At 39.3% G+C, this 14795-nt stretch overlaps 1 protein-coding gene across 2 annotated transcripts in view; it reads right to left on the bottom strand.

Annotated features, from left to right (window-relative positions):
* LOC145444987 (MAM and LDL-receptor class A domain-containing protein 1-like) overlaps positions 1-14795 on the bottom strand; it is a 148614-nt gene that overhangs the window by 21021 nt on the left and 112798 nt on the right. The window contains exons 4-14 of one of the 2 annotated variants that reach the window (XM_080323071.1): positions 10212-10323; positions 9095-9293; positions 8619-8706; positions 8182-8322; positions 3810-3924; positions 3499-3664; positions 3240-3438; positions 2297-2434; positions 2060-2231; positions 259-437; positions 149-199 (exon numbers count right to left, since the gene is read on the bottom strand). In XM_080323071.1, the coding sequence (XP_080179197.1) occupies positions 149-199; positions 259-437; positions 2060-2231; positions 2297-2434; positions 3240-3438; positions 3499-3664; positions 3810-3924; positions 8182-8322; positions 8619-8706; positions 9095-9293; positions 10212-10323 (1560 nt within the window). The remainder of the gene's footprint in view (positions 1-148; positions 200-258; positions 438-2059; positions 2232-2296; positions 2435-3239; positions 3439-3498; positions 3665-3809; positions 3925-8181; positions 8323-8618; positions 8707-9094; positions 9294-10211; positions 10324-14795) is intronic. The other variant, XM_080323070.1, reaches the window with a different exon arrangement.

A 14795-nucleotide genomic window follows, 5' to 3' on the forward strand; every position in this document is an offset into this window, starting at 1 on the left:
TCTAAATATATTTACTAAGAAACTGCTATACATATCGACATCATATCAATACCTAGGCTGCGTGGAACTGTTTCGCGTAAGTTCGGACAATTGAAGCATAATTTACTGGCATCTATCAATCAGTAAATAGATATCCCATCGGTTTTACCTGCAAGCGTTGGTTTAACGACCGTGTTATCATTCTTTGGCTTTTCATCATCTATATACAGGGTAAGTGTGATGAGTATGGAACATACCTGATTGCATTGTATAACTCACCGCACGGTCTGCCGTCAACTTTAATGTCGTCCAACGCAATGTCTGATTGGAAGCCTGCACCGCGAGTGGCGCGAAACGCGATTTGATAAGGCATTGATTCTGTGATCGTGACCTGAGCAAATCTCCAATCGGTGTCGTTTCTGCTTTCTTCCGTGTCTTTCATCCATACGCGAGTAAATCTAATTGCAAGAAATGCTGCTGAAAGTACCACCTTCAAATCCGACTTATTGCGGTTGACATTGTTGTTATTTGATATTCATGATGTTCAAACATTTTAATCACTTTACACCAGGTCGCTAATCGCGTTCATGAATAGCCTTTTGGATTTTATGAAACACCGCTTATTCGGAACGAATGGTAACAAGAAGCCTATAGGTGAGGCTGGATTATGGTGTCGAATCAGGTAGACTAAAATCAAAACCATTTATATCATAATTTAAATGCAACCCTTCTTACAGCTGACATAAAGTATATGACCCTGTTTTCGTAAAAGTGCACTCAACCAAGCAAGACAGTGGTAAACCCAACTAGTTTGACAATCAGTTCAAAAGGGCTTCAGTACTATGGTAAGGTGCGGGGCCTCAAGTATTATAAATTCGAGTAGATTTTGACTTAAATTTTGACGCATTCAATTCACATTATTGCTGAATGGTATGAATAAGCGTGCAATGATGTGCTATACAATGTGTAGTATCCTATGCAGTATATAGCAGTGTTGGGATCAAGTCACTACCTTCGAGTCACGAGTCATTTCGAGTCATTGCACATTTTGACTCGAGTCAAGTCAAGTCACTCGATTTTTGGAGGTGACTCGAGTCAAGTCGAGTCAAGTCAAGTCAAGTCACGAGTCAAGTCACAATTCAAGTCAAGTTGCCTTTTCGAAGTATGAGGCATGATTACGTCATTGCATTTTGCTAGGTGCCTGAAATACATATTAAGTGGTCATTGATTCTCAACCGCTAAACGAATATAGAGTTGAATATACACGCAGGAAGGCGCTGTATCACTCACATGTATGTAGAATTGATAAACTGCGTAAGTAATTATATAGCCTCAGTTGATAGTTACCAGCCAAAATAGAGAATAGAGAATTGATTGAGAACGAATTGATAAGACGCAATACATTACTCATGATACAATTCGAGCCTGCACCAATGGTTGGGGACTATATATACATATTCGAATTCAATTTCAATAAAGCAAGAGGTTTGGTTAAGGTGAGAATAGAAAAATACATTTTGCCATTCAATTACTTGTACTACTAGTTTACGACAACGTAAGCCATAAGCTTCGATTCCTTCGTTTGCGGTCAATTTATTTGTGAGAGAACAATTGAGGCTCAGTAAAACGCACGATCATTGAATGTGGTCGCAGTCTCATGGGTTACACCAGCGTTTCGCGAAAATCCAAACATATTACAGATACAGATTTTTATCGGCACCGATTACTTGATGACTTGAAATTGACTCGTGAATTTAGCTCCGAGTCACTAGTCAATCCACATTTATGATACGCCGAGTCAAGTCAAGTCATTTTAGCAAAGTGACTCGAGTCAAGTCAAGTCATACGAAAAAGGTGACTCGAGTCAAGTCATGACTCGAGTCATCCCAACACTGGTATATAGACTCAAGGGCCTGTGTAGAAGTGCTAATATCATATCGGTACTATTATGGACTGGTATGTTGCGTTTCAATATCTATAGCTTTCACCAATACAGAGAGGAATTCATATAATACGGTTTCAGTAAAACTAGAGGATTTCAAACTGAAAAGTGACATTCTACGCAAAGGTTTGTACTCACTTCGTATCACCACTTTGGACCGACATAACTTCCAGCATCCCCATGCTTTTACCTTTCATGTGATAGAAAAAACTAATACAGGTTTGAACTTTTTGGTTGATTGCTGGACTGAGAATCGTGCTGTATTGCTTGTTTTTTGCAGATGATGCTTCCAAGTAGATAAACCAGCCGTCTAGATAAGTATAGGTGCTGGTAAACGGAGGATGCCGGCATTTTGATAATACTGTTTCAACGTACGCCCTGTTGTGTGATCAGACGAAGGGCCTGTACCAGAGCTTGGAGTTCGCTTTTGAAATATCTCCCAATCTACATCGTCTTTAACATCTTGCTTCCATCCGCATAAATTGCCCCGTTCAAAGGCACAGTTGATGTTATCTGAAATAAACAGTTGCGCATGCTATCCTTCATCGCAATCAATTTAGACCTATTGATGACTTGTCATAAGGAACCGAGTTGCGTTTTTTTCTGAGTGAGCGAAAATTTGGGGTACCGTGAAGACTTGAAGATTAACTTAAGTGTTCCGCGGGTTTGTAAAGATTAAGGACCACTGTCCTAAATACTTCGTACAGGTACTTATATTCAACCCTTCCGAAATTTGTGTAATTATGTTGCAGTTTTCTGGATTGTGCCCCTTGGAAATTAGATTCTTGGGGACTTCAAGGGCTCTCATCAGAATGGACATCTGACATCGTCTACGATCATGCGACAGGCATATTTATTCAGAAAGTCAACTGACACATCACGAAATGCAGAGTGAGTTGAAAATATGATGTGGGAAAATAACACAGCTTTCCAAGAGAAAGAAGACAGTAACCCATGTGATACTCGATGCAGGAATGGACCTCTGACATGACAACCGAGTCGCCATTTCTACGCCGAACACGCCGAAAACTGTTTTTACGTTCATTGGAAATCTGGTCCAGTCACCGCGTCACCTAGTATGAGTCGAAGTCGAAAAAGTAAAAATAAAACAAACTGGGCTTGCAGATTATTCCGCAGTCGTACTTGAATAATTTTGTAGCCAACCTGATAATTTGGCTACAAGTCCCCCGTGATTGCGGCCTGACAACTAGCCTATCCGATGAATCAGACCATGTCTTCGAAGAGGCATGTGCTAATTGCTGAATACCATCGATAAAATCATATTTATCCATGCAACTATTGAATGCCAGTGAATCACCTGGTATCAATGCTGGTCCATCATCGAACAGCTTCATCTGCGGCTCGGTAACCAATTCCAACGTGGTAGTCGATGTCGTTGTAGTTATTATTGTGTTTGGAAATCGGGCGTCTTCGTCGCTGGCTGAGCATGCCCCGACACTGAGGTCATCGATTGCTATATCACCTTCGAAGTTTTTACGTTCCGCTTCAACAATCACCTGCATTGTACGCGGTCTTTATTTCACGCGGTTATCTCGCAAGTAGCATTCAAGCTTTACGTGAAAGTGTCCTTTGTCTAACACATCTGCCGGGATCATAACTTGTCCGAGAATCCATTGATTTCCTTGATCGCCAGTTTTTTCCCAAATCGCGTCATCCAATCGAGTTTTGTCGTTGGTGACGAAAACCTTCAAAGGCCCGGTATGTGCACCGTTCATGTTGTACCTGTGATAAGGATACGATGTGTTGATATGGGGCAGGTGATTTCATTATTATTACTACGAGTTATGCAATATTTAAATGGACATGTTGCCTCGTTACGGAAACAGATTTAACCCACGGTCATTCCTACGACTTCATTGCAACTAACCAGAAATTGAAAATCGGCTTGGCTCCTTCATCGCACTCTATTTTGGGAGATAACAATCTTGCTTTATCTCCTTCCACTCTGGGCCATGAAGTTTCGATGTAGAGATATCTTCCTTCTGCACAGTAAAAATACGTATATTATAGAGTTTCACCAGGTAAATGGATGTGGTAGGTCAATTACCAATAAATGCAAGTATACTGATTTAATATTATAACTTTGAGGAATGGATGATGTGCATAATAATGTTATAAAAGCATACAACGATTACTGCCTCTAGAGTACGGGTCACCAACACACGACCTGTGAGGTCATGTTCTGCGCCACGCGACTTGATTTGAGATTTCGGAAATTTGGTAAAGAATTTTAAAATACTGAAATTGATTGCTCTTGTTGTTCAAAATAAGCTATTCTATGTGCCTAACGTCACTATTCCTCACTAGCTGATACGGTTTCGGTGGTGGAAATTGCATTCCATGGACGAAGAATTAGCTGATTTCAACATTTTTGAAATTTTTTTCAATATTGTATATATTTTAATATTGTACATTTTTATAATATATTCATTGCAAAAATATATTCAAACCCGAAGCTTCTCGAGCTGACACTATTCATGGGCAATCGTCAGCAAATGTAAAATTTCAACAACATGCATCTAGCTACATTGCATACAACCAAGTATGACGTGATAGAAACAAATAACATGAAATACACGCAAACCGCGAGCGCAGCTAGTGGCCAATTTTGGGGATTGACTAAAAATTCCTTCTGCTGACACAAGCGCGGTCGGTGGATTTTAATATAAGTCGATTCCAGTGCAGACAGATGGAAATTAGTGCGGCCTCTAACCAATATCGAGAATCTTTCATCGCAATAGTTTTTAGCGCAAGTTGCATTCTCAGCCAAATGCTTGCCGATGGCAGAGTTCATAGCCATGAGCTGAGTTTTCTGTCCACAGAACTCTTGATGATGTGTTCGGGGTACCCGTTATCGATTAGAATTTTGCTGATATATTCTAGCTCCACGTTTAATTTTACATCCGAACATATCGTCACGGCTCTATGCACCAACGTGCCAATCAAATTTTGTTTACGGCGATTCGGGCTAAACGAATTCCAACGTATATATATTGTCCTGTAAACGTTGGCTTCCGGTAAACCAAAGTGACAAAGCTAATACCCTGTTTTTCCACTAGAACGTCTAAGAATGGTAACGAGTTAACACGCTCTTTTTCAAATGCAAATTTTAAAGACGAGTGTAGAGAATTCAAGTTATCAAAGAAGCCATCGAACTCCGCAAAATTATAATCGATAACGGGTACCCCGAACACATCATCAAGAGTTCTGTGGACAGAAAACCCAGTAATTTCAATCCCAGCAAATCACAAAACACGAACACATGGTCTGAGGAGAATGTATATTGTATATATACATTTACCGTGGCTGGGGCCTATCTCTTCCGGTTTTGAAAAGCAATTGATTTCTGCTGTAAAGCGCTGTTACGATAACGTAAATACTCATGTTGTGTTTACTACCAAACAATTGCTTCCTGCAACGCGCAAAGATGTTCTTCCTGCTTCTCAACAAAGCAATATAGTCTATGACAGGGGTCGGCAACCTTTTGCTAGTCGCGGGCCAAATTTCGGGTGTACAACCTTTTGGCGGGCCGGATTTTTTCTTAGTTCTATATTTTACGCTCACTTCGGTATATTATCCTACATTGCTGCAATCTCAATCATACCAATCCGAAGACACGTGTATTTACACTTCAACGACACAGAATAATTGTGACAATTGACGCAGTTTGCTTTGTCAAAGGTTTTCAACTTCGGTAACAAGTCAGATGAAATAAGAATCAGACCCTATTCAAAGTGGACGTCCGAAATACGTGATCTTAGCTTGCTCTTCGTGAATTTCATTGTTCAAAACTATTGTTCACATGCGTACGTGCTTCAAAAAATCGATGCAATTTCTTTTGCATTGCTGGTCAAGCTGGGATAAAGACCAATTTCAAGAACGTACTCTTTGTCAAAGTCATGCAGCGATATGCTCTTTGTATGAAATTTGTCATTCAATTCAACTGCATCGCATTTCAGAAAGGCCCATTTGAAATTTACAGGCAATGGTATTGGCGTCCACATTAAACAGAGTACTGAATAGTCAGAATTCATTTTGTAGAGAAGGAATGTCGGAAAACCGGGTGAATATTCAGTAGTTAAACTTCGTATCACAGTTACAAATGTAGTGTTGGTACTAGGTTTTCTCTCCTCCAGTATAGGAAAGTGAGCACAATTTTCTTTGTACTGTTGACATTTCCAGAGTCACAGATTTGTTTTGAATGCGCCTCAACATCTCATGTATGTACTTGTTTTCCCCTTGAAGTTGCAAATTCAATTTGTTCACATGTGACGTTAAATGTACCAGGAAAGCAAGATGAGATACCCATTTTCGATTACAAGATTATGAGTCGACGATATTTGTATTTTCGAGGAAAGTTGCTATTTCATTTCTCAGTTCATACACTCGTGTAAGCATAGCTGCTCGACTCAATGAGCAAACATGACAGATATAGGCCTACATGACATCGCCATATTGATTCTCTGCTTCTAGTAATATCTGGCGTAACTGATTCAGTTGATGAGACAAAAATCATATTAACAGTTTTCACCATTGTGGCCAAAACACTATTCAGGTTTTTTGTCTTGGCACACAATGCCTTCTGGAAAATCAAACTATAGACAGGCTAACTAACATACGGAGGCTAGTTATATCTATAATTGAATAGTTTGAGATTCCGTCATTGCGTCTGAGATGCTCCAAGCGTTTTTGAAGCAAAGGAAGAACACCTTTTGTCACACCCCGTTTGAGTGATTAACCCTTTAAAAAGCATGGAACACCTTCGGTTGCGAGATACACCCGATTGATAAGCACTGATCCAGTCTAGTCTATCTCCATCTCCTACTTCAACCACCTTCGTTTTATGGCGTAACAATAGACTAATACGATGTAGGCTACTATTATATCGTAGCAATGCCGCATTTTTTTCATGCAGCGCTGTGCTGCAGATGGAAACTCATTATGAAGCGGCGGGCCGTATTCTAGTGATAACTAATTATTATGTCGCGGGCCGGACGATTTCGCTTGGCGGGCCGGATCCGGCCCGCGGGCCGTAGGTTGCCGACCCTTGGTCTATGATTTCATGAGCCACCGTGATTGTCGGTACGTGGGAAGAACAACTCAGCGCTTGCAGGAACGCATCAAACAACATGTTCCGAGCGTTATTAGATCGCGCACATTGGACTCTCGCGAAGACGCAGCCGTAACTGATCTGCGATTACTAGAACGTAATCAGGCCATGGCTATGAACTCTGCCATCGGCAAGCATTTGGCTGAGAATGCAACTTGCGCTAAAAACTATTGTGATGAAAGATTCTCTATATTAGGTAGAGGCCGCACTAACTTCCATGTGTCCGCACTGGAACAGACTTATAATAAAATCCACCGACCACGCTTGTGTCAGCAGCAGGAATTTTTGTCAATCTAAAAATTGGCCACTAGCTGCGCTCGCGGTTTGCCTGTATTTCATGTTGTTTGTTTCTATGGCGTCATAATTGGTTGTATGCAATGTAGCTAGATGCATGTTGTTGAAATTCTCCATTTGCTGACGATTGCCCTTGAAGAGTGTCAGATCGAAAAGCTTCGGGTTTTAATATATTTCTGCAATGAATATATTAATAAAATGTATATTAAAGTTATTTACCCCAAAGAGTCATTTCAATATTGCCTTGACATGCAATGGCCCAGAAACTGCCAATTGCAAGACGCTTAGAAAACCGCTTAAGGCTTCCCACAAGATCAAGCTTTACGGGGAGCGATAGTTTTTCAGCAAATATCATGTCTAGGTAACCCTAATATCAAAGAAGTGATGATTAAGATATTTTTTTAATAAAATGTTATTACTTTTGTGGCAACTATTGCTGTCGCCATGTTAGAGAGCACAGCGTTGTACTGACGTAAAGTTCTAAAAACGTGGTTGTTAAACTGTGTGGTCTATTATATCTCGACATTGAATTCATGTGGCCCGCAACCTTTACGAAATTTGAAAAGTGGCCCGCGACTCGTTTTGAGTTGGCGAACCCTGCTCTAGAGGCTCAACTTCATGTTGCGTTAGCAGTAAAGTATTATTTGCAACAATATATAGTTCTGGCATACGAATTCCTTCGAATATTTTTATCAGCTTTGTTACAATATTGTGGTGTATCTTTCTTCACAGCGATATTTTACCAGAGATCAATTCCGCTGATGTCGAACGCGGTAAATGTAGCAGCAAACAACAATTGCACATAAATGATAATTTAATGCACCGTTATACATACGCTCTGTTTTTAAAGTGTGGTCATTCACGGGCCCAGTCTTCGATGTTTGAGTTCTTCCTCTGTTCGGCAACCAATTGAATTCGTCTTCAGTCATTTGGGTCCAGCCGCAAGTGTTGTTTTCAAAATCGCAGTACGGCGACTCTGCAGTTGGAATAACAAAATTCTCTTAATGAAACTCGAAGGACTTTAAAAGGTCAGTAAAAAAGTTGAACCAACGAGACAGATCTAGCCTATGAATTGATCTGCTATATGTGATATTTTTAGGCATGTTGTGAATATAGCTGCCGCTCCTTCGCCCAATTTTCACAAAGAATACATTGATGTATTTTCGAAATTCAGATTTATGCTATCGTTATCGCGGTTATCACACTTCGGAACAGAAGCGCTATTTCGCTCGAGTGGCTAGTCGTGAAGCAAATATAATGATAGCTACTTACGTCGAGGGCAATTTCCTTCTTTCAGTTCAATGTCGTCAATGGCAATATCGCCTTTGTAGTTTTTGCCCGATATCCCCTCGATGATAATCTGTGTGACATGATGATTTGATTGAGTCGAATCGGAAATTTTTGAAATCATCTTGAACGTTGCTGACTCGTACTAATCTAGGCCTACCTTAAGACGGACGCGGTGGTAAAACATGCGTAAAGTGATTTGCACAAGGGACTTCGACTTGGATTTGAAACGAATGAATTCATAGGTTTCAGTAGGATTCCGATCATATCTGTGTTGTGGAATTTTGTGAAGTTAAATTTGGAATTGTGAAATGGATTTGGAGTGGGTATCAAGTTTCTTCTAATATTATATTCGAACGAAATCGACTCTGAATATGAACTTATGAGTCAATTACTACGTACCGGCCCGTTGCATAGAAAGCAAATATTCATATAATAAATAATAAACTATGTCCTCTCACGTTAATGGGTTCGTTTACGTCTAAGTCAATCGATTCTTGATTCCACCAGTCCGTGTTCTCGCCTGCCATAGATCTACTTTTGGTGCCAACAGACCATGGCCCGGATAAATGCGCTATGGTCGTCTCTAGACCTGATTCCTCGCCTTTGATTTTGATATTCAAGTCTTTCACATCTGTGCCGTGCATGTTGTGCCAAAATCTGAAATTTTACATACATGCATATGAATTTTGGTTGTAGGCTACTGTGTATCCCAGGGGTCGCCACCTCAAAACGGGTTCAGGGCAAGTTTTCAAATTTCGTAGAGGCCGCGGGCGCGAGAATACAATATTGATACAGAAAAGCTAAGCAGTTTAGCCACACGTTTTAAAAACTTCACGCCAGTATGACGCTGTGCTTCCTAACGTTGGCGACTGTCATAATAGTTACTTACAACTAAAGAAGCAATACAAAGTAGTACAAATGCAACAAGAAATATCATGATAATCATTTTCGTTTTATTTTTAACTGTGAGCTGCGCACGATATACCCGGCAACGCTTTTCATCGACTAAGCATTAATCAATCAATATTCAGGCTGGCGAGACACGTTAATATAGCTGAAAGAGTTTCTCCTCCTAATCCTTGATTTCGTGGGAAGCCCTAAGCCATTTTCTAAGAGTCTTGGTCTTGGCAGTGTATGGGTCGTTGCACTTCAAGGTAATATGCCCAATTGCCCATTCATATCAACTGATTCTCTTTCAATCGCATGCTGTTGGCAGCGTAGAAGCCGTTTCGCCTAGTGAGGAATAGTGCTGCTGCGCAAAGGCAAATAGCTTATTTTTAAACTATAATAGCAACACCAACATTTTAAAACTGAAATAAATTTCGGAATTTCTAAATACTTCACTTATCGTTCTTTGGAAATCTCAAATCAGTGTGCGGGCCGCGTGTTGGTGACCGCCGGTGTAGACTGTATGTATACAGCAGCGAAAATTAATAGATCGAAACGCTCACACGCTCACGCTTATCAGGTAAGATGTCCCATACATATATTTTTTAATTATATTATATTAAAGATATTAGCATCTTCATTTATGTAATAATTAAAAGTTCAAGTGTGATAGAGTATTCTTCGTACCTGAAACAAAATGGACCGCTCTCCCGTAATGTCGGACTGATAAGTCTGGCGTGATCGCCATTCTGTCTTGGCACGGAGGTTTCTATGTAAATGTAATATCCAGAACCAGTCTCTTGAAAAAACAAGATCGAAATTGCTTATTATTAATAATGTCGCTGATAAGCTGGTTACACAACAACAATTAGCAGTGCGATTCCAAAACAAACACGATTCACTACAAAGCAAATGTCAAACACAATGGTCACTTCGTGGCGTCACATATTATGTTTCCGTGAAAATGCTTTTTTGATTAGTCTATTTTGGATTTGTAAGGCGATTAAATGTGGAATTGTCAGCTAATTTATATCTTAGATTTGCGCTGTGCGTGTAGCGGTTCTAAAAGTATGCTTGCTCGTAGTTTTCGGTTTTGCTCCATTTCTAGTTACTAATCCACATGCTACATGTTGTACACATTGAGTGTTATTTATGTTAGTGAAAATTTGGGATTACAAGAGATTCAGATTGCGACCGGTAACATGGCTCACATGGTTCAAATTTGTGGAATGCGGACTTTTCTAGATCGTGATCGGATCAAGAAATTCCGAGCGGGGCCTACGAATATCGCTAAATCCAGCACACGACTCCCAAATACTCCGGCCATGTCAGAAAAAGTACGAATCTGACTCTGATCTGAGTCCCACGTTATCAGTAAAAGTACCAATCCTGGCCCTATCCTATTTATGGTAATCTATGCTCCTCTTATCGTATGACACGTGGAGACATTGGTAAGTTATAACTCGTCGTATTGTAGTTAATGTCAATCTTTACTCATCTGATAATTTGACAATTGAAGCAAATCGAAATATCCAAGCTGTGGCTAGGGTTGTGTTTCAAATGGAAATCAATTCAAGATACAGATGTTTAAAATAGCCCATTTGTTTGAAACGTGTCTTTTATTGTTCGTTTTTATGGTGGTTAGCTATGATCGTCGACAGATAAAAAATAACATCTAAATTTGCAATATTTTGGGCCGACAATTGCTTTTATACATGTATCCTGAAGTATTCAATTGGCTCAGTCGCAAATAATCGAATTTCGTCTTCATCATTACCTCTGGCTTAGACATGGGTTGCGTTGGTGAACTTACCCGCATCCTATCCCATCCCAAAAAAGTATACAATCCGACTATTGTGAGATCATCTTTGATCAATACGTCAAAATGAATCTGCAACTTAACGTGATGCTGCAGGACGTTCCCCCACATCGTAAACACATGACGTATAGGATGTGTATTTAACATATTTACTCCAGAGCATAGTGTGCAAATCAGCCTATTGGCACTTTCAAGTGCCAAATTTTGCTTACAAAACTATTCCAATGGATGAAAACGAAATAAATACATCAACCCTTGTGAAGATATATCCCAGGGGTGTAGTAGGATTTCCTCAATATTAATATAAAAATAGTATGTAACCTGCGTGATGCTGCGTGACTGCATAAGGAGGTCATCGCGGATTACATGTAACTACGGCGATTTATTTTTTTACATGTCAAAAAAAGTTAAAACTTTGTCAAAATTGCAGCATTAGGTAAAAAAATTGTTTAGAAAGTAAAAAAGATTTTGCAACCTGCATTTCGTTTGTATCGTAGATGTTTGCACCGTCGGTGAACTCATCATTTGACATATACATCTTGTAGCCTACTTTAAAGGCCTATTACCGCTGTAGACGGCCCATTATTTGCTCATTGTGATTCATAAATGGTCAATTGAAACAAATAGTATCATTCGTTGTTGTACTATAACAAATTTTAATTATTTCTACCACTATGCGTGATTTATTGGAATTGTTCATCGGTCCAGATTTCGTTAAAATATAATTTGACAGTTTTTAATTCAAAAGGTTTTTCAGGCCAAACTACTTTGTTAGGACAGACAGTTCCAAGCAGTAATAAAGTAGTGCAATTCTAACATTTTCCAGAAAAGCACCTAATTTACATACATGAGCGAAAATTTTGTCAAGATTTAGTTTTTAAGATCAAAAACTATCAAAATTGTAATTTTTAGGTCAAAATCTACCGTTTTATAGGTAAAAAAGCGCCCTACATATAACATACGTCACCTATTTCTAAAGCAACTATACGCACGCTCTCACGCTACAGTCCTTCAGAAATTATTTAGACAAGATTTTTATAATAATACCAGCTTTAAAAACAAAAGACTTTTTATGAAGCCTTTTCTTTAAACTATTATTTGCGACATGTCTCTAATAGACTTGGTTAAAACACGCTTTGTTATAAATGCAACCTAGTTCGTACGCAATGGAAGTAGAGTTTCGATAGTGGGCAATGCGTCGATATCGTAATTTTAGAGGATCCAGGCGATTTAGACAACGTTCATGTATTCGATGACATAGCAGTATAATTTTACAGTAGGCCAATATTGGAATACATCATGTTACTCTCTTACAAATACCCCTTTTATCATAGCTCGCATAGTTCGTGACAAGATTATTTTGAGATTTGCTATATAACCATTTTGGATGGTGTCAAGTTTCCTACCTAATTTAGGCTTAACGCTAGTGCAATTTACAGCTCATCGGGTAGTTAAACAATTATTCACATAATCCCATTGTGACCAGATTCGTGAGTTGTCTTTAAAGCTTCGCGGCTTACGAATCATGGACATTGTACGATATAGCAACTGTACGAAATTTTTGAAGTATTCGACAATATTCAACTCCCACATATCTTTTTATATATTATTTATATTTTTATATTTGAGAACTTAAAATGCGCTCACAATATTCCTGAAACTATTCATCGAACTTCACAATCACATCACATTCAAAAGTGACCATGCGGTGGAAGATCAGCTTACGTCACCTTTCCTGTTTATGATTGTAAAACATGACCCGTTGATGATTTGTAACTGAAAAGTGAGATTTGGACTTGGGCGCGATCTTCTGTAGAATTACTCGGACTCGGATTGAATCGGTGATAAAATATAAATGACTCGAGTTAAGTCGGATCAGGCGTTACAATCTGAGAACGACTTGTGATTCGAAACGCCGTGACTTGGTACAACCACGGATGCAACAAATTATTATCAAACTGGTATGGGGAATAGTAATATTACAAAAAGGTCGTAGCTTGCTTTGCTCAGCGTATTTAGCTATCTCAGCAGGTCGGTGTGGAAACCATTGGCATTCTGTTGTTAAATTCTAAATATTCTACCTATGTGACACGGCAAATGTCCGCTATAGCTGCAAAATTTACAAAGCGACAGCTTTTATGGTGTCATGTTGCATTTGTACTTTGGCATGGTGTCAATATAATTCTATGCTAAAAATAACAAAGATTTTAGTCAAATATTTAAACTGCGACTTTTTCGTGCCAGGCGTAAATTCACTATAATAAAACCCATTTTCACTATGTGCGTGGAATGCCAGTCTGCGAGGTCCCGTCATATAAGGCCTACTTGGAAATACATTTAATTGAATACCCCTAGTATTGGTGTGCAGCCCGCGGGGCCATGAAAAACTAGGAAGTTGGCCCGCGAGCACATTTGAGTTTGAGACCTCTGCTTTAGATTATGAATATATATCATACGTCACGAGAAAGACATGATTCTATCGTTGTTATTGCTTTCAGGCATATCTCAACGAATTTGTGGTATGTCTTTGTGCAGCAGGGTTGTTCAAATTTCTATTGCCTCTGCGACCGCTTCTACTGGTTGGAATTGAGCCAAATTTGTGGTGCAGCATTTATTAGACAGCCTGCCATTTTAGTCAGTGAATCCCCAGAATCCGGGGGAAATGTTCTTTTTGAACAACCCGAATGTGGAGGCACCAGGGCTGTGTCTGAAATGAAAATGAATAAACACATATCTTTAAAGCAGGGTGATTTTTAAATCATGTTTGCTATTTTTGCACTTTTACGTTATTGGTCAATTTGGTTATGAATATGCCCGCAGATGACGATAGCATCAAAAGTTCCAATATATTGCGTTTCAAGAGTGCAGAACAAGTACTAGATAATAATCATTTGGTGGCGATATACGCCACAGGTAGATTTGGCAGTTGGTGCGCGCAGCGATGAGTAGGTAATCTAGCACCAGTGCTTTAGGTACATCTAATCGTTCCTTGAATATGGATATCAGATGCGAACTCTGCCAGTTAACACCGACACATTTATCGAAGGTGCTTGTCGTGATAGAAAAACAGTTATGCCATGAATGATTACGCATGATTGGTGACTGTGGGCACGGTGTGCATATTTGATAATGACTTTCCCATCTTAACGGTGTCAGTCAAATCTGGTAAAACTCCTATATCTCTTCCGGAGGACTATTCATTATAATTATCTATATATTGAAGGGCATGTCTTATAAAAGTATACATTGTGTTCATTAATACCCATTATCATTATTTCGACTTGTGTCCTTATTTTGTCTTTTTCACAGCTCTCATCGTAGTTCATGACTATACCGACTATAAGGATAGGACGGCCAATAAGGTTGAGATCGGGAATATTTTAGTCTTTAGAATCCCGTTTGTTTTGTGATCAAGATAATTGAATTCACATTACAATACCCAAAATTTTTCG

Source organism: Botryllus schlosseri, chromosome 8 (assembly GCF_051294905.1).
Source record: "Botryllus schlosseri isolate E-star chromosome 8, Bs_hap1, whole genome shotgun sequence".
NCBI classification, from domain to species: domain Eukaryota; kingdom Metazoa; phylum Chordata; class Ascidiacea; order Stolidobranchia; family Styelidae; genus Botryllus; species Botryllus schlosseri.